The sequence below is a fragment of the Sciurus vulgaris genome, assembly GCF_902686455.1.
Source record: "Sciurus vulgaris genome assembly, chromosome: 13".
NCBI classification, from domain to species: domain Eukaryota; kingdom Metazoa; phylum Chordata; class Mammalia; order Rodentia; family Sciuridae; genus Sciurus; species Sciurus vulgaris.
This window is the reverse complement of record NC_136474.1, coordinates 17,799,437-17,826,646: the sequence shown is the minus strand read 5'-3', so window position 1 is coordinate 17,826,646 and position 27,210 is coordinate 17,799,437. Positions and strand designations below refer to the sequence as shown.

At 44.3% G+C, this 27,210-nt stretch overlaps 1 protein-coding gene across 1 annotated transcript; it reads left to right on the top strand.

Moving 5' to 3' along the window:
- The first annotated feature begins 11,024 nt into the window (after nucleotides 1-11,024).
- PRXL2C (peroxiredoxin like 2C) lies at nucleotides 11,025-25,200 on the top strand. Its single transcript, XM_079108921.1, has 6 exons — nucleotides 11,025-11,397; nucleotides 11,719-11,787; nucleotides 13,609-13,662; nucleotides 14,323-14,428; nucleotides 21,172-21,303; nucleotides 24,154-25,200. Exons 1-6 carry the CDS (start codon nucleotides 11,206-11,208, stop codon nucleotides 24,279-24,281), a joined length of 681 nt encoding a protein of 226 aa, XP_078965047.1. The 5' UTR covers nucleotides 11,025-11,205; the 3' UTR covers nucleotides 24,282-25,200.
- The last annotated feature ends 2,010 nt before the right edge of the window (nucleotides 25,201-27,210 follow it).

Here is a 27,210-nt window from a genome sequence, read left to right as displayed (position 1 = left end):
TGAGGAAACATCAGACCCATCCCGTGATCACCTGATGAGTCATAAAGAGCAGTTGTGGCTGCTAGTTATCCAGGATGGTGTCAGGGTTCTCCTGTGTGACTTTTCTGATACATACCCACTTGTCACTTTTCACAGAAGTCATGATCATAACTCGTATTGAAAGAATGGACATTTTTTTAAGCTGTTTTATCTCAACTCCCTAAGGTCTCCCTCCCAGTGATGGGAACAAAGCCCTTAAAGCTGTTCCAGGAAACAGCCCCAAACAGAGAGTAAAAGGGTAAATTGAACAAGATAGTGCTCAGACAGTTAAGATATATAGGATGTTATCAGCAAACCCAGACCCCCTTTGGAATTTCCCAGTGGCTTTGTTCCCCTTTTCCCTTCTGTGTGCGACCCCTCCCTATGTGTGGTTTCTGCCTTTATAAACTTGTAAGATTTTCTGCTAGGGATTCGACTCCTCGACTCCTATGTGAGTCACGAGTTGGGTCCCAGCGCGCTGGAATAAACACCTCTTGCGGTTTGCATCAAGTGACGCCTCCTGCGGTTGATTGGGGTTGCCGTCCATCCATGGGACAGAGTTGGGGTCTCCTTTTTGGGGGTCTTACAGTATCAGCTGAGGGTCCCTCAGGGCATGTCAGTGACAAGCAGACCCAAACTGCTATTACTGGTCAGCAGGACCCAAGTTTATTCCTTCATTAAAGTCAGGCTTCTGGAGGAAGAGGAAGATCATCCAACACAATAATCCTGGCACCGTGGCCCCTTCAGCCGGGTACTCTTCCATCTGCAGTGTAGGAAAAAGGGACACGGTGAGGACGTGGAACAATGATGTCTTTGGTGAAATTTGTCATTGACACTCTCCACTCCCTAATGCTGTGGAATGTCAACATCAGGTAATTCACATACGAAAACTTAACAATGGAGGGAAAACCTTAAAAGTACATGGACAGTGTCTTAGTCACTAAAGATAAGTCTAGTACTTACTGCCCACCCAGAAAAGAGATGTTACCCCATTTTAATAAAAGAGTGGTTGGGAAATTTAGACTAGTAGAACTGGGGACAAAGGGGAGTGTTTCTTGGTCAGCACAGATATGCCATGGGGTCTCCTTTTAATTACATTTATTGTTGGATTGGTATATCACGTTGTGTGTTAACTTACATGAAAGGGAGGTTTCCCAGATCCATTACCTTAAGCATTTTGTTTTGTTTTGTTTTGTTTGCCGGGGGTGGGGTTCCTTCTTCTTACATTTTCTGCTGTATTGAGAAAGGTGGCTTTGGACTGAGGTTAAGATATATTCACAACATTCTAGTTCTCTTCTTTGTGTGACTTCTCTGTTAAGTGGGAGTCAGTCTAACAGAAAGCCATCCCAATTTCATTCAGGGTTTCTCCGTGGTGTAAGTTTACCAAGGGTTAAATTCGTACAGCTAATTTACCACATAAATTTTCTTCATAATGTTTCTTTCCTGGGTGAATTCCATGGTATCCAGTAAGTGCTACATCCTCTTTAGTGGCTAAAAGACCATACATGACGTACAATACTTTCCTAGGGTTTCCCTCCAGTGTAAGTCCTCTGAGGTTGGTGAGGAGTGTCCATGTTTATCAGCTTAGGAGGCTTCAGCCCCGCTGGGTTCTCCAGTCTTTTCTTAGCATTGACTTGTGGCCGGAAGTTCTCCTGCGCTCCATCACCTTCACGGTTTCTACCCTGTGAGTTCTCTGTCCTCAGAGGCATGACATTGGCCTGAAAACATCCCTAGATCCGTGACATTTCTAGAGCTGTTCACACATGTGTGTTCTCTGATGGAGCACAAGGTTTGATGTCTGGCTGAAAGTTTTCCCGTATTAATTACATTCATATGTTTAATTGCTTGTGGGTTTTCTGATGCTAATTGACTTCTGGTGGAAATCTTCATCCATCACATACGTAGGGTTTCTTCCTTGTGTGATTTATACAAAGGCTTTCTCATCTGAAAACCCTCTGAACATCTTCCCACATTCATGATATTTGTAGGATTTCTCACTTTTGTGAGTTCTGTTTTCTCAGGTCAGACTTGCTGTTGAAAGTTTTTTCGTACACATTATACTCTCCTGAGTGATTGTCTCATGAGTTTAGGTTTGAGGGTTAAACCATGACAAAAGCTTTTCCACATTAGTTATATTCACTTTCCTCCTTTCTGCGTGATGTACTGTGAAAAACACGTATGTGCGTGTAAGTTCCTAGGGTTTACTCCCTCTGTGAATTGTGTGGTGTTTTGAGGGTTAAATTGGGGGACACAGCTTTTCCACATTCACTCATTCGTAAGGTTTCTTACCTGTTGATGTCTTTGATCACTGTAAGGTGTGATTTGTACCTGGATGTTCTCCTGGCTCATTATGGCCATAGGCTTCTCCCCTGTATGCATGCACTGATGGCGTCTCAGAACTGACTTCGAGAAAAACGTTTTCCCGTATTCAGCACATTCCTACAGTTTTGCTTCTGCGTGACTTCTCTGATGTCCTCAGAGTGTGACATGGAGGTGACCCTCTCCCACATTCAGTGCATGCAAAGGGTTTCTCCCCTGTGTGAGTATCTCTCTGATAAGATTTTCCATAATCAATGCATTCAGAAGTTTTCCCATGTATGTTTTTGGATGTCCTGTGAGGGATGATTTCTGGGGGAATGTCGCCCACATTGGTCACATCCACAGGTTTCCTCACTGCTGTGAGTTCTTTGACGTGCAGAGAGGGATGACCTCCTGGAAGGGGATTTTTGACATCAATTGCAATCAGACTTTTGCCCTTTTGTGAGCTCGCTGCTGCACACGGAAGGCTGGCTGAGATCTGAAGGTGTCCTTACCACCTTACCATGTTGTCCTCACAGCTGCCTCTCCTGGGTGAGGGCTCTGGCACATTGTGAGCACTGAATTTCAAGTGAAGTCTCCCCACACAGAGGAGGTTTCTCTGCTGCGTGGAAGTTCCCTGATCCTCCTCAGCGTGCCTCTGGCAGCCTTCTAATGAGAAACATTTCCACCTTCATTATACTCAAACAACTGTCCCCAAGTCAGTGGTCATGTTGAATAAGTTCCTTCATAGAATGAAAAGAGGAATCATATGATTTCCCTCCAGTACTGGTTCTTTCATTTCTAATATTGAAATGTGACATATTATACTCATCAGCCCTCTTTTTTGAATAATTATGTGGGGTCAACATGTAGAGTACCAGGTGTGGAGGCCCTACCATGTTTTATTTAGCATTATGTTTCTTGAAGAAAAAACATCTGTACCTAAGTTACCTGGTTTTCCTGAAACTTTCTCATGCTTTGTAGTCAGCGTTTTGCTGTTGATGAATGAAACTTGACGGATAATTCATCTTGGTTTTCTTGGCTCTTCCGTAAGAGATCAGATTGGCAGACTTCTAAAAATGAGAAAGTTAAAAAATTCCTCATGAAATACATTACGTACTATATTGTAATATAAATCTGACACTGGCTTCTCAGTGAGTTAACAATAGAGCAAGTACATGTTAACTGTTCACTTTTTCCACATACCTCTATGTGTTGGAAAAAGAAGAACGTGGAAATGAATAGCATAGGTAGTTGGCATTTTAAACAGATTTTTCAAAATTGGGTAAAGAAGTGGATATAAAAGGGAAAAAAAATAACAATGAGCTGGGAACAGGAGTTGAAAGAGAGTGGGAACCTAGGAAGAGGAAAATCTGAGAATAGGATGAATTCAACAGTGACAAAAAATGGGCCAGGTTTTGAGGGATACATCAGATGGGGGCTTATCGGGGCTTCAGTTCTTAAACTACCAAGTGTAGATCACAATGTTAGATACTCATCGGTCTACATGCTTCCCTCTGGAATTTCCCTTTAAAAAAATTTTTTTTTGTCATTGTAGATGGACAGCATGCCTTTATTTCGTTTATTTTTATGTGGTGCTAAGGATCGAACCCAGTGCCTCACATGTGCTAGGCAAGCGCTCTGCCACTGAGCTGCAACCCCAGCCCCTGGAATTTCCCTGTTTTCATTGTACATAGCAACATCAAAATAAATTTATAATGGCAACAATTTTTTTAAATGTTTAAAGAAATTGTGCAAAAGCCAAGTGATAATTTTCCTGAATGTCATTCATAGGAACACAAATGCCCAAGAGAAAGTCTAAAACGAAAGGAAAGTCCATCTTTCCACCTGAATTGAATTCATGTCTATTCCAGCTCTGGTACCTTGGTTCACATGAGTGTTATTAAAAAAAAAAATAAATGTTTCCTGACCATACATTTCAGGTTTCTGCTTTTTAAGGTGCTCACTCATCTTCCTGAAATCAGTTCTAACTCTACCCCATGTTAAACTGCTTTCCATGTCCTTTTCAGATACCTGGTTTCTACAGATTGTGATGACCCCAGGACCACATGGCTAACTTGCTCCCATAAATTTTAGAAAAAGATTCATTATTTTGAGTTATCATATAAAAAATGTATGTGTTAAACCAGACATGGTAGTGCACACCTATAGTTCCCGCTGCTCGGGAGGCTGAGGCAGGAGGATCTCTGAGCCCTTGAGTTTAAGACTGGCCTCAGCAACATAGCACAACCCACCTTTTTAAAAAAAATCTTGCCAGGCGCCGTGTTGCACGCCTGTAATCCCAGCGGCTCAGGAGGCTGAGGCAGGAGGATGGCGAGTTCAACTCAGTGAGACCCTGTCTCTAAATAAAATACAAAAATAGGGCTGGAGATGTGGCTCAATGGTCAAGTGCACCCGAGTTCAATCCTACATCCCCCCCAAAAAAATTCTTGTGTGTATTTGACTGTCACCCTGCTGCTACTTGTGCTTCATGCAACACTGTTGGGCCTTGGGGTTGGGGCTGTGGCTCAGTGGTAGAGCGCTTGCCTGGCATGTGTGAGGCCCTGGGTTCAATCCTCAGCACTGCATATAAATACATTAATTAAATAAAGGTCCATTGACAACTGACAAAAGAAACTTTAAAAAATAATAATGTTAGACTTTTTCTGAAAACCTAAGATGATCCTAACACCATTGCCCCAGAAAGCAACAGACAAAAGAAGAGACTGCTCATTGGGAAACCAAGTTTTACTTACACTAACTGTATATACTAGGTGTTCAAGCTGTTATTCCAGTTTACAAGGCCACAGTATTTTCTTCAATGCTTTAATCTAATTATTTTCCCCGTAACTGGCTTATTTCAAAAAACAATCTTGTACTCACATTATTTTCTAGTTTACCCTGCATTTCAACTTCAAGACTGTTCAGGATTGAGATATCCTTGAATTCAGGGCTGGGGATATAGCTCAGTTGGTAGAGTGCTTGCCTTGCACACACATAGGCCCTGGGTTCAATCCCTAGCACCACCAAAAAAAAAAAAGATATACTTGAATTCAAAACAACTTATAATCACTCAAATAAAATAATTTAAAAAGACCTAGAAATAGATCTGTATGCTGAAAACCACAAAACCCTGATGAGAGAAATCAAAGATCTAAACGCACAGACTTGCCATGGCATGGATGGAAGACGCAGTCATCGTAAAGATGACAGCTCTTTCAAGTTTCCCCAAATTGTTCTGCAGACCAAATGCAAGTCCCATTCAAAATGTCAGAAAGACTGTTTGTATATACAGCCAAGTATATTCTAAACTTTATATAAAAAGGCAAAGAAATCACAATACCTAAAACAGTTTTGATAAAGAATAAAGTGGGAATAATCACCCTACTGGATATTAATATTTAGGTAGCTGCAGTAATCAAGACTGCCGTATTGACAGAGGAACAGAAATGGATGGGACACACACACACACACACACACACACACACAATTGACCAACACAAGACACCCAGTGAGTTTTTGCAAAGGCACAAAGTAATTCAATCAAAGGACTCTTTGGTGCTGAACAATTGGACACCCATTAACAAAAAAATGAATGTCATCCTAACCTTACATCATGTGCAAATATTAATGCAAAGTGTATCACAGATTTAAATATAAAACATAAAACTATAAGACATACAAGAGGAAAGACAGGAAAAAAGATTTGAGACCTAAGGCTGGGTGAAAGTTCTTAGACATAACAATAGCACAACTATTTTATTTAGAGACCCTGTCTCTAAAATAAAATATAAAATAGGGCTGTGGATGTAGCTCAGTGGCCGAGTGCCCCTGAGTTCAATCCCTGGTACCAAAAGACCCCCCAAAACAGAAAAACAGCATGGGCCAAGGTAATCTAGAATTGGCATGACAGAGGGGTTTTGAATGTCTGATGTCATCTTGCTGTCAGACAAAAATTATGTGGGACTCTCTGGAAACTTCTCTGGGATCCCCAATAAAACTGGAGTACAGGAGAGGCACATTCTCCCTCTCCTGAGAGGATCCACGCTCTCCCTTAAGAGTGTCCCCTTTTCCTTTTCCTGTCTCTTTAATAAACTCATACTGATTGTAATGTACAAAGCTGCCCCCCCTTCTATTGCAGCCATTTCCCCGCCTCCCAACTACTGTCAGTCTGTGAACATCCTAGCTAGCTATTGGTTCATCAGTCAGCTTGCAAGTATCCCTCTCCATTATTGGTCCCCTGTTAACCCGGCAGAATTCAACTGCTTCACGCTAGCTACCCCGCCATCTTTTCTCATGCTTCTCTTTCTCCTACTCACTTTCTCTATCCTCCTCGCTTTTCCACTCTCTCTAGCGCGCGCCCTTTCCCGTTCCCTTCCTTTTCCTCCATTTCCTCTCTTACCCTGCAGGGAGACACTTTGTTTGCTTAATAAACTCCCTTATGTGATTTCCCATGTCCAGTGTGGTTTTCATGGGATTCCTTACACTGATAAATCTGAGTGACATATCTGAAATCTGACTTGATTGCAAGAATTAGGGTTTAATGGGCAGGTCTCTGCACTGCCTCAGTTTCTTGGAAGGCCCCAGCTCTGTAACATAAGGACTTAATGAGACCTTGTCTGAAAATAAAACTTAAAAAGGGACTAAGGAAGTGGCTCAGTGGTTATGAAAGAATGGACATTTTTTTAAGCTGTCTGTTTTATCTCAACTTCCTAAGGTTTCCCTCCCAGTAATGGGAACAAAGCCCTTAAAGCTAGCTAGATAGTGCTCAAATAGTAGGATTACCAGAAACTATTGACCAGAATCTACACCCTGTTGTAAAACATTGTGAAACATGTTGTATGTTATCAGCAAACCCAGACCCCCTTTGAAATTTCCCGGCAGCTTTGTTCCCCATTTTTCCTTTTTTCCCCCCTTTTCCCCCTTTCATGTGCGACCCCTCCCGATGTGTGGTTTCTGCCTTTATAAACCTACAAGATTTTCTGCTAGGGACTCAACTCCTCGAGTTGGGTCCCAGTGCGCTGGAATAAACACCTCTTGCGGTTTGCATCAAGTGACGCCTCCTGCGGTTGATTGGGGTTGCCGTCGATCCATGGGACAGAGTTGGGGTTTCCTTTTTGGGGGCCTTACAGTTAAGCAATCCTGGGTTCAGTCCCAAGTACAGAAAAGAAAGAAAGAGAAAGGTAGAGGTCTAATGTTGAAAGGTGCTATCTCCAGCTCACAATCAAAATTTCTGATAGATGACCCCCGTTCTCCTCACACATTTAAAATACCCTGCCAGGGCCCCCTGCAAGGTCACTTGGCAACTCAGGGCACCTAGGGGAGATCTTGATCAGAAATTGTATCTTGACTTAAAAAAGATCTGTGCTTAAATATTTCTAAACCCACTGCAGTCTCAAACTAGGACACGTGCGCTCAGTCACATAAATCTTCGTGTGATTTGTCTTCACGTGAATCTTTAAAGCCAGAGGACACAGGATCCGCCTCTCCTGTACTTGGTGGCAGAGTCACATCAGTCACACCAGACTAGCACTTGACCCTAAAGGGCTTCAACTAGACAAATGCTATAGATAGAGGATCATATTTTCTGAACCTCAAATCTGGTTTCAAGGAGTAATGAAGGAGTGGGACTGGGGCTCAGTGGCATGCGTGAGGCCCTTGGTTAGATCCCCAGCACAGCAGAAACCAAAAATAAATAAACAAGGGTTAAGGAAGTTATGAATACAAAAGATTTAAAGTGTTCTGTGGTCCAGCTGATACCGCCGTTTACCAGTGACGAGTTCTGCTCCTTCTAATGTTGAAGACTGAACACTAGAGAAGCACGCCAAGGCAAGCAGATTAAGCAGGTTTTATTTAAAGGTAATAATACAGACTTCTCCCCGCAGGGAGAAGGGGGCCATGGCTGATGTTCTAAAGTCCCAAGAAGTGAGCGCACCCTACATCTTTTATAGGTTAAAGTCTCTTTTGTTCTCCAGTTCTCTCCTCCCTACTCTCCTTCCTGCTTATGCAACTAGGCCTGGTTTTGCATTAAATGAAAAGCTGTGGGCAGGGGGAGGGCCAAGGTGATTCAGGCAGGTAAGGGCCCAGGGGGCATTAATTAGCAGCTCCATGCTTGCAGTCCTTGATAAAGGCAGGTAAATTTGATAATCAATGGACTCCAGAGATCCTTGACATTCCATTCTTCCAGGGGCAGTCTCCAGCTTCCAGAGGCAGATGGCTTCATGGCTTCATTTCCTCGATTTGACCTGATCCCCTATTTCTACACTAACTACCTGTCCTTAATTCTGGCTTCACAGCCCTAGAAATCTTGGACAAAGCGTTCAACAATGAGAAACCCCAGTGATAAATCAACTTCCTTGTCCAGGGCCAGTTGGGTTTCATATAGGCTGCAGAATCCCTGGCTACCAGCCTGACACAGGAAGTGTGGGATTGTAAGAAACAAAGTTTGATCAGAATACGGTATTTAGCTTTAAATGTAAAACGATTTGGGGTTTAAAAAAGGCTGCTGGAGAGGAGTGCAGAATCAAAATTTACAAGCAGGTAACCCTGGAGTGTAGAAAGTCACAGCCCCTTGACAAACGGGAGGTGAGAAGGAAGGGTACCAACCTGACCAACAGAGAGAAACTGTGTGTGCCAAAAGGCACTCAACCCACCACAATAGAACAAAGGGAGCTGGGGACAACTAAAAGTATATTTCTTCAAGTAAGAGACAGTAAGCGACCTTTGGGAAGACTGTACACCCATAGCAATCAATGAGGAACAGGGGAGAGGGTGTAAAAGGTCCTTGTCCCCATGCCACTTCAATAAGGACATGGTTTTGAGAAAAAGGAAAAAAGAGGTTTTATTGATTTGCTAGCAAAGGAGAAACACAGGGGACTCCTGTCCCTGAGGCTGTGATTCTGCCCATCAGGAGGAACAGGGGAGTTTTAAAGGAGCTCTTCCAAGGCTACATTCCAGGTGTGCCTTAACCAGGTCCCAGGGCACCCTGATGGTGTGTTAGGATTCACTTGTTAATTTGGGAGATATTCACTTCCTAGATCCTCTGGCAGTTAGCTCCTTCCTGCGAAGCACAAATAGCTCTGGATAATCTTGCACCCAGCCCCTAAGTTAGGGAGGGGGAGAGGGAGAGAAAAGAAACCCTGTCCCTTTTAAAAATAAGCCTCAGAGCTATATTCAAAAGGTGAAGTGGACCACTGTTACAAGCAGGAGACAACCCTTGTGCTCTGGAGGATAAAAATGCTGGTTGTACCCAGTGTCCCAGGCTACCAGGCACCTGATCTTGCAAGATTGTTAGGAAATGCTTTTTGCTATGCCTTGGGTCTCTTAGTCCATTCTTTGGGTTTGGACAGGAGAGTTTCTCACAGGGATTAATACAAAACAGAGGCTAAGGGTGAGCATGCAGCTCAGTGGTAGGGCTCTTGCTGGTATGCAGGAGGCCTGGTTTCCATCCCAGTACCACAGAAAACAAAAGCCCCATGCTAAGTCATGGAACTCCCTCGCCATGGCCACCCTTGGCCTGGGTGGATGATCTCACCTGAAGGGTCTGCAGTCTTAGCTAGAAACCTTTTGAGTATAACACGTGGACTCCTGAGGTACAAGACTAGATATATTATGCCTACTGTTTGAAAGCAGAAGGGAATGGTCTAAAGTGACAAGAGTGTTTCCTATTTCACGAGATGTGGCTGACAGTGACTGAGTCAGAGCTCCCCTGGCAGTGACAGGTGAAGTAACGTGACGGCCTGACCCAGGAGCGGGTGCGAGGGTTCACGGTCAACTTCATCCTAAAACTGAAGTTCTTCATCTCACCGCCCGCGAAGAGCCGTCCTGCTGCGTCACACTGCATGTTGACGGCGTCCGCCCCCCAAGAGCCCCTCACTTAGGCGGGGTGGGTCAAAACGGAGCAGGGCACTGTACTTGGTAACAAGCACGAATGTCCTGCAGGGAAAGCCCCTTCCGCTCGCTCGGCAACTGGTTTTCTTGAATAAAACTAACGCGGATCCACACAGCTATGCACTCGGACCGCAAGCTTCCTACTAGGAGCAGCTGAGTTTGAAACGCGCCGCTGGCGGCGTGCCAACCAGACCAGCTCCCTGGCCCGCCGCTCCCTGCCGCCAGGCACGGCCCTGCAGGGTTCCCGCGCCGCCCGCTGCGCTCGGCCTGTGTCTGGCGCCTCGCTCCGCCCTGTGTCGCGCCCCGCCCCTCTCGGTTCCTGCCCCGCCCCGCGAGTCACATCCTACTCAGACACTGCCCCGCCCCCCTCAGGCACGGTCCGGCACCTCGCTCCGCCCCAGTCAGCTTCCGCCCCGCGTCTCGGCCCGCCCCTCTCGACATTGCCCCGCCCCGCGTGCCTTATCCCGCTCAGATACTGCCCCGCCCCCCTCAGGCACTGTCTTGCGCCTCCCTCCGCCCAGGAGAGGCTCCGCCCCATGTCGCGTCCCGCCCCTCTCGAACGCTGTCCCGCCTCGCGTGTCTCGTCCTACTTAGACACTGCCCCGCCCCTCTCGGACCCTGTCCCGCGCCTCGCTCCGCCCCACATCGACCCCCGCCCCTCTGGGTCACGGTCCCGCCCCGCGTGTCTCGTCCTACTTAGACACTGCCTCGCCCCTCTTAGGCACTGTCCGGCGACTCGCTCCGTCCCGGTCGTTCTGCCCCGGTCAGGCTCCGCCCCATATGTCGCCCCGCCCCGCGTGCCTCCTCCGGCTCGTCGCTGCCCCTCCTCGCACGCCCCCCTCGGACCCTGCCCCGCCCCGTGCGTCCTCCCTACGCGGCTTCAGCCGGGAGCGCGGCGCTCCGCCCGCCCCGCCCCGCCGGGTGCGCTCTGGGCCCGCAGCCTGGGCCGCTTGCCTACACCGGCTGGAGCCGACCCCTGGCCCTCGGACGCTGGTCGTGATGGCCGCGCCGGTTACGCAGCAGGTCAGCGGCGGCGGCGCCCGGTCCCTGAGCCCGGCGCTGACCGGCCCTGAGAGCGGGCAGCCCCTGGCGCCCTCTGTGGCCGAGTTGCCGGTGCTGGACGCCTCGGGGCGGAGGCTGCCCTTCGGCGCGCTGTTCCGGGAGCGCCGCGCCGTAGTGGTCTTCGTGCGGGTGAGCGCGGGCGGCCGGGCGACCCGAGGAGGAACGTCGGCCGGCCGGGAGGGGGGCTTCGCGGCCGCCCGGGCAGGCGGGCCCCGGGGGTCGGGGCCTGAGAGGGCGTCCGGGCCTGGCCTTCCCGTGCCCTCCGCGGCAGCCTCGGGCGCGGGGGCCGCGCCGCTGGCTTTCCTCACGGGGCGGGAGCCTGACCAGCTGGACCTCCCGCGCGCCTCGGTGGGCGTGGGCGTGGACACGGCCACGGTACCGCGGGCCGAGTCCCCTCCGGCCCCGAGGAGCTCGCCTCGCTAACTTGCACCGTTGCCGTGTTGGTTTCAGCATTTCCTGTGTTACATCTGCAAAGAATACGTAGAAGATCTGGCCAAGATCCCCAGGAGTTTCTTACAAGTAAGTTTTCCGAGAGCGGGTGGCAGTGCCCTGCTTCCGACGGCTTTTGAGTGGCGCCTGTCGCTCACGATTGCTGTGGGATGCGGCGTGCAGAGCGCAGGGCCCGCAGTGCGGGCACCCCCAAAGCCAAATTGGCATTTTTTTCGAGGGAGCAAAGGAGTCGGAGATGTTTTGTCCTAATTCGTTTGTTGCCACCCCCTTGTAAACCGTGCTAATAATTTTCATGTTACCTAGTGATGTACCTGTTCTTAAATGTTGGGTGATAATGCTCAAAAACAAGTGCTGGAAATTGATATTTTTGTTCCTTTATTTTGTGTTACCTTCCAAATAGTTGTTCATTGTAGGAAAATTCTGATAGATCTTAAAGGTGTCAATTCGTATTTGTTACTAGACTGAAGTTTCACCACTTTTTCTTGAGGTATGCATAGGTGTGGCCCTAGGTAAGATTTTTAAGTGAAGGTATTGGATAGGCTTTGTAAAACTAATGTCTGTTTTAGTAGACATTATCCACTGGGATGAGAAAAAATAAAATTGACTCATTAAATAAGACTACTGTGTGTGTTGGGGGTGTGTGGGGGTATGTCATGGGTTTTATTTATTTTTGTTTTGTTTTTGCAGTGCTAGGGATTAATCTGCCTTTCCCCGAATCCCTGCCTTTTAAATTTTGAGAGGAGTCTCCTCAAGTTTCCAGGCTGTCTTCAAAATTGCAGCCCTCCTGCTTCAGCCACCTAAGTAGCTGGGATTATAGGCATGTGTCACCATGCCTGAGGAGTAGGTCATTTTGAAAAATGTTTTTAAAATATTTTTTTAGGGCTGGGATGTAACTCAGTGATAAAGCGTCTGCCTTGCATTTGCAAAGCACTGGGTTCAACCCTCAGTTCAAAAAAAAAAAAAAAAGACAAAAAAAAAATATATTTATTTTTTAGTTGTAGATAGACACGATACCTTTATTTTATTTATTTTTATGTGGTGCTGAGGATCAAACCCAGTGCCTCACACATCCTAGGCGTTCAACTGCTGAGCCACAACCCCAGCCCTGACAAGTTTTTCCATAGTTCCTCTGCCTGCCCTTTTAGTCTCCTGTGTGTGTGGTTTTTTTCCCCCAAGTGCTGGGCATCAAACCCATGCTAGGTGAGTACTCTCCCACTGAGCACGTTCCCAATCCATCTTTGTCCATTTTTTTAAAAAATATTTTTTTAGTTGTCAATGGACCTTTATTTTTAATTTATTTATATGTGGTGCTGAGGATTGAACCCAGGGCCTCACACATACTAGGCAAGCATTCAGCCACTGAGCCACAACCCCAGCCCAACCTTTGTCCATTTTTTAATGGGATAATTTGTTTTCTTGCTGTTTAGTTGTTTGAGCTCCTTATATTTTTTGGATTTTAGTCCCCTATCAGATGCAAAGTTTATCATTTCTCCCAAGATGCAGGCTTTCTCTTCACTCTTAATTATTTCCTTTGCTGTGCAGAAGCTTTTATGATATAACCTTATATGTGTTTGCTTTTGTTGCTTGTGTTTTAGGGTCATATCCAAGAAATCATTGCCCAAGCCAATGTCATGAGCTTTCCCTGTGTTTTCTTCTAGTAGTTTTATAATTTTATTCTTCCATTTAAGTCTTGGAATTTTTACTTAGCAAAAGAATAATCTGAGTTAATCAGATATTTTAGAATAAATTTCTTTACTTTGCATACAGTCTTGCTGTTCCATTCTTCTAGAAACCTATAGGTGGCATTAGAATGAAACAAAAGAGTTCGATTAGGGGAAGATATATGAAACATAATTTCTGTTAATATGCACATTTTTTTTTCTCCTAAAGGAAGCGAATGTTACCCTTATAGTGATTGGACAGTCATCCTACCATCATATTGAGGTAAATATCTACCAAATTGGGGAACTCAGAGGTAAATCTATTTTAGATGTAAGTGCTATGCATCTGGACCTAGGATTACATCTGTAATCCTAGCTATTCAGGATGCTGATGCAGGAGGATGGTGAGTTTGAGGTTAGTCTGGGCAACATACCAAATTAAAATTTAAAAAGCTTGGCCTGGTGGCACACACCTATAATCTCAGCAGCTTGGGAGATTGAGGCAGGAGGATCACAAATTCAAATCCTCAGCAATTTAGTGAGGTCTGGAGCAACTCAGCAAAACCCTGTCGCTAAATAAAATATTAAAATGGATTGGGGGGCTGGGGTTGTGGCTTAGTGATAGAGCATTTGGCTGGCATGTGTGAGGCCCTAGGTTCGATCCTCAGCACCACGAAGGAAGGAAGGAAGGAAAGGAAAGGAAGGAAGAAGAGTCCATTGACAACTAAAAAAAATTAAAAATAAATAAATGTGTATAATTAGAAAAAAATGGATTGGGGATATGACTCAGTGTTTAAGTACCCCTGGTTCAATCCCCAGTACCAAAAAAATAAGTTGTAAAAATTCTTCGAACCAGTGAGTGTAGGCTGAATTGACTGAAGTTAGATTATCGTTATTTTTTTCTCATTTGTTCTTATAAAAATTCCAACTATTCTCTCTTCAGCCTTTCTGTAAACTGACTGGGTATTCCCATGAAATCTATGTTGATCCTGAGAGAGAAATTTATAAAAGACTGGGAATGAAAAGAGGTGAAGAAATTGCCTCCTCAGGTAAGACAGTGAGTCTCAAGTAATAAGGCAGTAGCGTATTTTTACGATTGTGTATGTATGCATAGGGAAGCAAGTGGTAGGTTCCAGGCTGCTTTGTATGATTCTGGTAAGTGGTTCATATATACCACACTCTGAAAGACTTGGTTTCTGAATGTAATGATATGTTAGCTTTCTGTTGCTGTGACAAAATTCCTGAGCTACTCAGCTTATCAGGAGGAAAGGTCTATGTTGGCCCATGGTTTCAGAGGTTTTAGTCCATGGTTGGTTGGCTTCCTTGCTTTTGAGCCTGTGGTAACATAGTGCATCATGGCGGGGAGCATGTAGTGGAGGAAACCTCTTCCTCTCATGCAGCCAGGATGCAAAAAGAGAGGAAGTGGCCAGGTTCCCGATATTCCTTTCAAGGGCACCCCCCCCAACGATCTAACTTCCTTGCATGAGGACCCACTCCTACTTTCCGCCACCTCCCAACACTGCAGGCTGGCTCTCAAGCCTTCAGCACGTGGACCTTTGGGGGGCACTTACAGACTCTAGCAAATGACATGGAAGGCTGTCGGCAAAGTACTTTTGAAAGAAAAAGGAAGTTGCAGAACAGTATTTTCAATATGATTGGATTTTTGTGGAAACAAAAATTTTCACAAAGATCTGTAGTATGAAAGTGTGCGTGTGTATGTGTGTGGGAGGAAAAAGGTTTTAAGAGAGATTACACCTTTTTTGCCCCAAGAATGGAAGTGAGAAAATTGACTTTTGTAATTTTTGCAAGCATATTTTACTTTTGAAATGAAAAGAAAAATAGTATGAAGTACACATATTTTCATATCTGCGCACCATGCTTGGGACACTCCGTGTCCTTTAAGTGAAGAGAATCTGCTTATCCTTTGAAACTCATCACAGAGAGGGTTATAGCTCTCCAGGTGGAGGAACTGCTTCCTCCTTGGGCTGCGACAGCCCCTGTACTCCACGGTGACTCCATGGTGTGCTCTTTCTGCACCAAATGTGGCCAGGGGGCACTGGATAGCTGGTTGAAGAGTGACGGGTCTTCGTGGTCATGGTTCCACGTTCCCACTGTGACCACAATTTCTTGTGACTAATGGAGCCTAGTAACTTCAGTCAAGCTGAGTGTGTGTGTTTGGGGTAGGAAGAACTTGGTTTCTGAAATGCAGAATAAGGGAACTCGAGCTCAGGTTGTTGGTTCTCAGCTCAGGTTGTTCGTTCTCATGAGCAGTGCAGATCTGGAGTATTGCAGTTTCCTCCGTAGGCTTATAGTGACCCTATAGATTTTCAAAATCTTTTCTTTAAGGGGGAGATCAATATTAGCAGTGCCCAGTACAGACAATATGCATCCCTAAGCCAAATAGCCCCTATGAAGACGTTAACAATATTATAATAAACAGAATGAGTTCAATTATTACGTACAGTATAACAAATAGATTTGCAATAAGGGTCTGCAGTTTCTAATGGAGGACAAAGAGAATGGAGAGGGGCGTAGGATGTAGCTGATAATGGGATAAGAAAAGAGTATGTAGAAGTTCTAGATCGTAGAAAGAGGGGAAGTGTAATCAAAAGAGGCTGGTTGTTAGTATGAGAAAAGGGAGAAAGAGACTCTGAGGAAACAGGTAAACAAAAGGAAAATAGAGCAAGGAAAATAATTTAAAAAAATTTTCAAAAAGGAGAAAAAATAAATAAAAGAAAAAAAGAAAAAAAAAATCTCCACTATAACAGTCATATAGTATTCAAACCTCCCAGTTTTCAGTAGCCTGCTGTATGAGAGGTACCTGACAATGAGCTTCCAGTCTCCTGCAGGTGTCTCAGGATGAGATCTGCCCCACCTGAAGATGGGTGCTACTGCTTCCAGGATGATCCAAGATGGCTGTTCTGGTTTCCAAATGTGTTGGCAAATGGGGAGCTGCAGCTGGGGGGGTGTGGTCAGCTGGAGGTCCTGGAGGCCGGTGGGGTTAGCCTGGTTGAGGGATCCTGGAGGCGGGGAGTGGTCAGTCAGGCTGAGGGCTTCTGGAGATGGGGCTCTATCAGTCCAGGTAGGGGTCCTACAGGTCCTGGCTGTTTTCTCAAAATGGTGACAACCATGTGTAACCAAACCTGCAGGTACTGTGACAGTAAACTTCCAGGCAACAGCAAGCAGCTGACAATCCACTGGTGGTCTGCTGGCTGCTGGCAGAGGATCAGCAGGTGAACCTGGGGCACTGGGTTATGGGTAGGTGAAAGGCAGGCGCTCAGGCTGTTCGTTCTCAACAAATACTATTTTGAGCTCTTTTCTCTGACACCCGCTGTGCTGATGCTCCCTGGGGAACAGTGGTGACAGCCGGGGACTGCCTTGCAGAGATTGCAGGACAGCATCTGGGCTCCTGGTGGAGGAAAGTGCTCTAGGGGCCTGCGTGGGATCTCGAGGGGACAGGGTCTGGATAGCTTCTCCCAGGAGGGAAGTCTTCGCGGCTTCTGAAGGAGCTGGCTGGTGGAGTGAGGGCGGGGGATAGCGCTGTGCACATGAAGCATGTGCAGACCCACAGAGGCATGACTCATCTGGAAGAGTGCAGGTCCCTGCCTCCAGTTGGGAAATTGGCGTGAGCCAAGAGGTGGGTCAGGCTGATTCATGTTGAGTGTGGAGTGACATTCCAAGGATTGTGGATCTATTCTGAAAGCACTGGGGGAGTCGTGCAAGGGTTTGAAACAGCAAAGTGAGACAGTCACAATGTGGAGGAGGAAATGGAACCAGCCAAACCAGAGCCAGTGATGTCAGTGACAAGGGTCTAGTCATCAACTAGGAGGAAATGGGAGGCCTCGAGAGGAGGTGGAGAGGAGTGATGGACCTGGGAGCCATTTATGAGGTCGAAGTGCCCTGATTCCTTTGTGGTGTTTTAATTTTATTTTTTTACTTTTTAATTTTATTTATTTATTTTTTGATACTAGAGATTGAACCCAGGGGCTCTTAACCACTGAGCCACATCCCCAGCCCTTTTTTGTATTTTATTAGAGACAAGGTCTCACTGAGTTACTTAGGACTCACTAAATTGCTGAGGCTGGCTTTGAACTTGCAAGCCTCCTGCCTCAGCCTCCCAGGCCATCGTTTTTTATTTTTATTTCTGTTCGTGGTACTGGGGATTGAGCCCAAGGGGCACACTACCACTGAACTACATCCCTAGCCCTTTTTTGTATTTTATTCTGAGACAGGGTCTCCTTAAATGCCCAGGTTGGCCTTGAATTTTTGATCCTTCTGCCTCAACCCCCGCCAAAGCTGGAATTACATGTTTGCACCACCAACTTGTGAGCTAACTGGTGAGTTTAAAGAAAGCAGCCTAAGCTAGGCACACACCTGTAATCCCAACTGCTGGCCAGTCTCAGCAACTTAGGGAGATCCTGTCTCAAAATAAAAAATTATAAAGGGCTGGGTATGTAGCTAACTCAGTGGTAGAGAATTCCTAGGATCAATCCTCAGTACTGCAAAAAAAAAAAAAAAAGAGAGAGAGAGAGAGAGGAAGAGGACAGAAATAAGTAAGGAAGAAACATAACCTTTGTTAAAACTGATAATGAATTAACATAAACTTGAATGCTTGATTGATCTTCCTCCCTCTGCCTTTGTCTCCCTCCCTCTATCCTTACCCACCCCTTCCCCAAGCAGTGTAGAAAATTGCAGCAGCAGAGATTGTGAACCTTTCTTTCTGGCACACTATTTTCGTGTGCTATAACAGAGTCTCAGCATGTGTAAGGTCTGTTATTATTTAGCACTTTAGATATAAACTGTGAGTTTCACTTTAGTAACACCTCATTCATTGCCACAATAAAGGTATGGAATTGCAAAGAAAACAGGTGAATTCTAAACCAGATATATTCTTCTAATTATAAGAGGGTATATTCAAATGTTTTAATTTGCTTTAACTTAAATACACATTATATAATAATGTATGATGTTTATACATATATATAAATATATAAACCATTATATATAGGTTATATGAAATTATATAATATGCATTTTGGGGGTGCTGGGGATCAAATCTAGGGATGCCCTACCACTGATCTACATCCCAGCTTTTATTTATTTTATTTTATTTTATTTTTTTTTTTGAGACAGGGTCTTCCTCAGTTATGGTCTTGAACTTGGCAATTCTGCCTTAGCCTCCAGAGTTGCTGGGATTACAGGCATGCACCGCTGTTCCTGGAATATGTTTTGCTCTATAGTGTTAGAGTTCTGTCTAGCCAAACAGAAAATATTAGATTTTCATAAAATACTTTTTAAAAAATTCATCCTTATATAAAGTATAAGGCATAAATATCAGAATTGTTATTAGAATAGTCTTATTTGAAAATTAAGACACTTAATATGTATCATACAATTATGACTTAAAATTAACAGTACCCATTATATAAAGACAAAGATAAGAAAATAAGGCCATTAAATGCAAGGGAGTAATTGTTTTGTACAAGTCTGAAAAAAGAGTTTTACACATAAGAACTAAATTCCAACTAGCAAAAATAAGTTGTGCTTGATGGCAAAGGTGGTTCGGTTCTAGGCTTTGGTATCTCCCTTAATTGTCTTTCTGAAATTTCTGAAATATTAATTGATCCCTTCTGTAGACAGGAGATCATCTGGATTTCTGAACACTTATTTTAGATGTAGAATCCATAAAGCAAATGTAATGTTTTACTCATGTCTCTGAGTCAGTGGCCCTGTGCTTAGTTTCCTGGTAAGATGAATGTCACAACCATAGTGTAAACATGAAAGAAAGAAAAGAGCTGGGAGAAGAGGGGAAATGGTAAATATCTGAAAGAGTAGGAAGCCAGGTGGGTCAAGAGCTCATAATCAGCATGATGTTGCTCTATGTATATTTTAGTTTTCATCCACAGTTCCTGGCTCATAGCTGCCTCAAGGCAGGTCATAGGAACCAAAAATTTACCCTGATCTTTCCAGCCCTGCTGTCTTGGAGCTGGCCATAAAGAAGTTCTCTTTTCTACCTGACCTGATAGAAGATCATGAAGCCCCATTTCGGAAGGGGTCCTGCCTGGTACCCGTAGGAAGGGGTACCTGCACAGAGGTCAGGAAGAATCTGGACAGACTGTGCTGGGCTTTCCCACTCACCTGTCAGCACGGGATCCTAGTCACATTTCTACAGGGTTGTCCATGCTTCAGGCATGTCTGTACAGTAAAGTCCCCATAAAAACTCCAATGACAGGCTCAGGAGAGCTTCAGATAGCCACACACATGCAGGTTACTAGAAGGTAGGGTGCCCAGAGAGATCAAGGAGGCCCTGTGCCCTCTCCCCACTACCTGTCCTGAGTATCTTTTCACCTGTGTCCTCTGTAACATCCTGTATGACAAACTGGTAAGCATAAGGAAGCGTCCTGGAGTCTTGTGAGCCACATAAGTTCACTGATGGAACCTGAGCAGGGCCCAAAGGAACCTTGGTTTGTAGCCAGGCAGTCACAAGCTCAGAGCAAATGGTCTGGGCCCGACTTGGGAACTGCACCTTCAGCCCGTGGGACCTGCTGCTGACTCCCGCCGGTGTTGCTGCAGGATGGCTTCCCTGGTGTGGGGAGGAGCTCCCACCAGTTGCTGTTACAGTGAGCTGTGTTGTGAAAGCAGAGAGAAGCCGAGTTCAAGTCTGAGTTTGTTTTTTCTACTCAGTCATCAAAGTAAAAAGCTAAAGACAAGACATAAAGGAGTTACCAGAAAAGTCAGTGATAGGAGTCGTAAGAGACTCAGTCTCTGCTCAGAGTGGACATGGACATCAGTCCACGTGGGAACAGTAGATGCCCGACAGGCAAGGAAAAGTGGGGGGCAGCTGCCACTAGAGCAGAACCGGCTCTGGTGGGGACATAGCAGAGGGTGTCCTTGTTTGAAATTTGAAGAAGGGCATTCCAGTTCCAGGCCCTTCCTCCGAGCAGCTCCTGGGGCCAGCCCTTCCTAGTCCTCCTTTCTCCCAGGCTTCTGCTCTCTTGATTCCACCCAAGCCTGGCACCAGTACAGACTGAACGTGGAAGCCGCTCACGGGCTTCTCAGGAGCTCTGCTGGAAGCAAGCTTTGCACTCACTGGTTAGAGCAGAGTCACACACCATACACACCCTGCTGCAAGGAAGACTGGAAAAGGTAGGTTATCTAGGGCCCAGGAAGAGGAAACGGACTTTGACAGACAGTTAGCCGTCTATGCCACAGTGTGGCCAGAACAGGACGAGGCTGCCCTTAGCAAGTAAGAGCCTGCACAGTCTGAATGGGAGTTGAGGTGGATGCACTACCAGCTCGAGAGCTCTGTGGCTGACTTTTTCTTTCTTTTTTCGCCATGCTGGGGATCAGACCACTAGTCTATTGCTCCACCACTGAGCTGTGTTCCACCCCTGCAGCTGACATTTTTCTATGGCAGAAAATGATCGGGGTCTATCATCACTTCTTCTTTTAGAGCAGTTCTCACTTAGGACATTACCCGGCTGCCAAGGGGGCATTTGGCATTTTCCAGAGGCACTGCTGGTTGTTCAGCTTGGCAAACAGTGCTAGTCGTGTGTGCTGAGTATAGAAAGGCAGGATGCTGCTGAGCACCTGACAGCGCACAGGACAAAGGACCTCTGGGTCAGAATGTCAATACTGAAACCGTTCTTTGAAGAAAAGGAAAAATAACAAGTAAAAAATATAGTGACATGTGACACAAGAAGCAAGTGTCTTGTGAAAGTACCAAGGTCATCTCCTTAATATTTCACGGAGTGTATCATCACCACGTCTAAAGACAGTCTTCACATTCTAGGACAGAGCCCCCACATAAAGTCCAATCTGCTCTCAGGAAGCCTTCGGAGCCTGTGGCGGGCAGTGACTGGTCCTCTTTTTGACTTCCAAGGAGACCCGGCCCAGCAAGGTGGAACCCTCATCGTAGGTCCAGGTAAGCATGAAAGCCCAGGTCCAGCCATGTACTTCCCAAGGCCACCTGTTTTCTCTGTAAAACAGAGAGCATATAAAAGCAGGCACCTTGACCTCATAGCCAGGATGCTGTACTCTCATGGGGCATCTTTGGTTTGCAGAGGTTTCTGTGTCTTTGATGTCTGAGTGTTTGATGAGCACGCCCATCATTCCCAGGGATTGCCCCAGGGCCTGCAGGACTTGGGACAGGGACGTCAGCTGTGAGATGTCGATTGTTCCTGGCAGTTACATGCTTTAACAAGCTCAGTGGAAACCAGGGGTGTAACTGTGAGAGAGCACATGATTAGCATGCAGGAGGCTCTGGGTTCAGTACCCACCACAAAAGAAAGAAATAGCTCAGTGGAGGTGAACGTTTCAGAGTAGGAGGAAGCCCTTCACACTTTCTGTCAGTGAAATACTGTCTAGTAACGTATAGCTAACAAAACTGCAGGACTTGTGCAGTGTCCAAAGCAAGTCTGTGCCAGGGCAGCTCATGCACTAAGAACTACCACAAGCCAGTTGTGGTGGTGCACGCCTGTAACCCCAGGAGCTTTGAAGGCTGAAGCAGGAGGTTCAAGAGTTCAAAACCAGCCTCAGCAACTTAGGAAGGCCCTAAGTAACGTAGTGAGACCCTGTCTCAAAATAAATAGGGCTGGGGATGTGGCTCAGTGGTTTAGCACCTCTGGGTTCAATCCCTGGTATCATTTACAAATAAATGAACAAATTATCAGAATCCACATGCTTTTAATGACTCTATGGCCCCTCGGTAGGGCCATCTGAGATTTCTTTGGCTCCACTGTGCTCAGTGTTGATAGTCAGATCTCTCTGGTGTTCAGTCACTGCAGTGAGGGACAAGCACATACATGGCAGTGTCAAGAAGTTCAGTCTGGGCTGGGAGTGGTGGTGCACTCCTGTAGTCCCAGCAATTCAAGGAGGCCCTAAGCAGCATAGCAAGGCCCTGTCTCAAGATAAAACATAAAAAGGGCTGGGGATGTGGCTCAGTGGTTAAGCACCCCTGGGTTCAATCCCTAGTACCTCAATCATTATGTCGAAAACCTGTTGCTCTGGGTTCTTCTTCCTCTTTAAAACTGTTTGTGTTAGTGACTGTAGCTTCAGGGAGTTAGAAAATCAACTTTTACTTTATAAATTCAAGATTTTTAACAGGAAAACGTTAGAAGGAGATTTTGACTGCATATTACTCTCTGGCTTTTGCAGCTGGAACACTGACTGCCATCTTCCCATTCCACTTAGATTATTTTATAAAGAAACCCTTGGGGTTCGGGGTTGTAGCTCAGTGATGGAGGGTATGCTTCCTGGGTTTAGTCCCTAACACCAAAATATAAACAGATAAGCCCTGTTTCATGCATGTGAGTTCTGTAAATTTGCCCAGAATGCCATGAAGCTGTTTTGTTGTTGTTGGTTTTGTTTGATGTTTTGTCAGTGCAGAGGTGGAACCCAGGGCCTCCCACATGCGAGGCAAGCCCTCTACCACTGAGTATCCCCAGCCCAGAGCTGTATTTTTGAATGACTGGGTTCCATCTGCCGACCTAGAAGGGGTTATATTTTGAGTTCCTCAAGTCCATGTCTCTGAATCGATTGGATCCACCCTCAGTAGTGTAAGAATGAAGAACCCATGGAGTTTGTCATTTGTGTGCCAAGATCAGGACATACTTAACAAGGAGAACATTATATTGCCCACTGGAAAAAAAATAAAGCTCTTGTAAGTAGAAGAGCTAGATGTATTACGTGCACACATTGATGTCATGGATGATCTGGTTCTTCATTTTGCCTTGTTTGATAATGAACCAATTTGTGAGATTAAACCTAAGAACTATAGATGAGTGTGCTACAGAAAACTTGCCATTTAATCTGATGTTTTAAGTTAAAATTTCAGTTTTGAGTCCAAGAATCAAAGTGAACATAACCTAGACTATAGCTCACGACTTATTTGAGCAGATAGATTGTGGATGTAAGTGTATTGCAGTGGAAGGTCTTATTTTTTTTTTTAACTGGGGATTGAACACAGGAACACTTTACCACTGAACCACATCCCCAGCCCTTTTTTTTAAACTTATTTATTTTTAATTTATTTTAGTTGCAGATGAACACAATACCTTTATTTTGTTTTTATGTGGTGCTGAAGATTGAAGCCAGTGCCTCACACATGCTAGGCAAGCGCTCTACCATTGAGAGCTACAACCACTGCCTCTTATTTTTCATTTTGAAACAGGGTCTCGCTAAGTTACTTATGGCCTCCCTAAATCGCTAAGGCTGGCTTTCAACTTGTGATCCTCCTGCCTCAGTCTCCTGAGCTGCTGGGATTACAGGCATGCACCACCATACCCATCTTACAATGAATGGTCTTAAAGGCTTATTTTTGAATGCCTTTCGGGCTATGTTTATAAAACATCACCTGTTAAATCAGTATTTGGGTATGAATTTTTAGAAGTGAGTGTCTTGTTCCATTATGGCATATATTTAAGAAACAGATGTGATTTTCCAGCTTGATATCTATGTTAGTTCAGTATTCTGCGTGTCTGACAGGACATTTTATTTAATTATATTCAATAAAACCTAACAGGTTATAATTTAAAAATCTTTCTCCTTCGATCTCATAAACCACTTTTATTTAACCATAATTCTTGTCCTGCTTTATTGCCATAATTAAAAATTATTATGACATTGTATGGAGAATATAATGTACTCCAGGTAATTAATTTTTCCCTTTGGCCTAATTAAAAGTCGAAGAGCTTTCTTGATTCTAATAAGAAATAAATCAAGTGAACAATACTTAACCTGCAAACCTCAGCCTTTTGTTCTTATTCTCTTCTAGGTAACAACATCCATTTTATGCACCGTGATAGGAATAGGTTGGATCACAAACCCATAAACTCTGTCTTACAGCTTGTAGGAGTTCCGCAGGTGAACTTCACAAGCAGACCTTCAGTTATCCATGTGTGACTTGCCAGTGGTCCTGGGAACGTGACTGCAGTGCCAGGGCACAGCACCCTTGTGCTGTGTCTGAGGCTGGCCCCTCCCAGTCCCTGAGGGGTGATGAGAGCTGATTCCTTCCAGTTGGATCCATGCTGAGGCTTCAGTTGTCAAAAATGTGATTCATATTTTAAATTTTGTAGCTTTTTGCAAAATAACACAAAGTAAGTCTACCTTGGGCTACAGACAGCAGCTCAGTGGTAGTGCACCTGCCTAGTAAGTACAAGGCCTGGGTTAACCCAGAACTGCAAAAATAACAATAAAAAAACACATACATACATACTTCTAAATATACAAGATAAAACTTTAAAAGTCATAAAATTAAATAACATGGTACAGTCATTCAATAAAAGATGGTTTCAGCAATTAAATTATATAAAGGGATGGAAGATAATTCAAGATCATTTTATTCAGTGATAAAAGCAGGGTATCAAATTCCATAAGCAGTTTAACTACTTTTTTTAATATGTATGTGTTTATATTTTTGTATGCTTAGGAAAAAAACAGGAAGTAAACACACCAGAATATTGTCAGTACTGTAAGATGACAGCTGTTTTTGTTTTCCTTTCCAAACTTCTCTTTATTTTCTAAGCGTTCTCGAAAGAGCATGACTGACTTTTTTTTTTTTTCTTTTTCTTTTGACTAGGCAAAGATCCTTTTTTTTTTTTTTTTTTTTTTTTTTTTGTGGTGCTGGGAATTGAACCCAGGGCCTTGTGGTTACAAGGCAAGCACGCTACCAACTGAGCTATATCCCCAGCCCACTAGGCAAAGATCTTTAAACATTATAGGACAAATGCCTGTCACATCACACCTCCTCATAGGTGCAGATTACCAGGCTGAGGCCCGCTAGTACCCATGCTGTTGTTCCCCTGATGAAGTGCAGACCAAGCCTCTGTTGCACTCCGTGTTTCTGGTGGGGAAATGCAAGTGAAGGAGAAAAATATTTTAGGGTCTTTGGGGTCTTTGTTTTTCTGTTTTAATGTGCAACTGGGTACCAAGCCCAGAGCCTCACACATAAAAGGCAAGTGCTCTGTGTACCCCCAGCCCATTTAAGATATTTAAATCATGCCTTTAAAATATGGTCAGGGCTGGTGAGATAGCTTAGTGGTATCATGCCTTGCAGGTATGAGGCTCTGGGTTCAATCCCTAGCACTACACTGAAATGCCTATGTACATATATATATGTGTGTGTATATATATATATGTATATATACATATACATGCACACATATGTATATTATATGTATTATATACATGTGTTTTATATATGTATATATATAATCAGTATACTTTTTGAAATTTTAAGAATGAATTTTTGAAATTTTATAACAAATCTACTCCACATTGCTAGACAATGGCTATTTCTCACCCCCAGAATGCTCTTATTTAGAGAACTGTTGTCATCTTTTATTTTTCTAAAATCTTAGTATGTTTTTTGGGAAACATCCCAGAAATACTGATGAAAGATGCAGTTAAATAAAAATATTGGTAATTAGCAAGCGTAATACTGCTTTGAATTTAAAATACTTTTATATAAGGCATATGAAATTATAAAAAATATATTTAATGTACTCAAATATCTGTATTTTCACACCTGTATTCATAAGCAGTCATGTTTTAATCAATAAAAATGAAATTATCATAAAATTAAAAATTAAACTTTTCATTCTATTTTTAATACAAAAGAATAGTAATTGAGAGCCCTTTGCCAATATTAGACTTAAAACTGCTGAATCATAAGCTTACAGGAGAATCTGTGTGGTTGTACATGTACACCACATCTTTCTAAGGTAAATAAGTATCCTTTATGTGGCTTCAGGGAGGTAAGTTACATAAGTAGAGTGCAGGGGTAAATTGTCCACCCAAATGTGTTCTATATAAAATTACCACCTGGGTATGGTGCCATGTTCCCAAGGTCCCAGCTACTTGGGAGTTTGAGGCAGGAGGATTACTTGAACCCAGGAGATGGAGACCAGCCTGAGCAACAAAGAAACTCCCCATCTCTTTTAGAAAAAAAAAAAAAAAAAAAAAAAAAAAAAAATATATATATATATATATATATATATATATATATACTTCCACATCCACTTATAATACTGGACTCAAAATTCTGAAAAACCTCCTTGTGATAAGTGCATAGAAATACTGGATAAAAGAATAATATCATAACATTTTGTGGTACTGATTATTCACCAGGCATTATCCAAGTGCTTTATGTACATTGTGTGGAACTGGTATAATTTTATTTCCATTGCTATTCCCATTTTACAAAGAAACACCTTTTTTAAGTTGAACTTAGAAGAAAGTGAGAAAAATTCCACCAAGGCCAAAAACATTCGTAGAAACAAGGCTGATGACCACATTTGAAGTGTGGACTGCCTTGAGCTGGAATTCATCCGGAACATGAGAAGGCTGTTCTTTGGCCATCTCAAATGCCTGGCACAGCAGAGTTAAAACTAGGACTCCTATTTAGAGTCCAGCCTACGACCTGTGCCTGAGCCGGAAACCTGGGGCTGCAGCCTTGTAAGAATACCATCAGATCCATCCCTAGGCCCAGGAATCCAGTGAGGAGATTTGTTGTAAGGAAGCTACAATGAAATAGGGATCAAGACTCGGTGGGATGAGAGTGTAACTTTAATTTTAAAAAATTGTGATGCCCGTAATTCCATCTAACTCTTGAGGCTGAAGCTGGAGGATTGGCAAGCCCACAAATTCGAGAGTAGCTTGGGCAACACATTGAGACCCCCATCTCAGAAAGCGAAACAAAAGAATTGGTCTGGGTGTAGCTCTGTAGCAGAGTATGTGCAGGCATGAAGCCCCGGGTTCTATCCCCAGTGCTTAAAAAAGTGTTCCAGAAGGTCACTTAAGGCACAGTTGTAGACAGTACACATAATTCTCT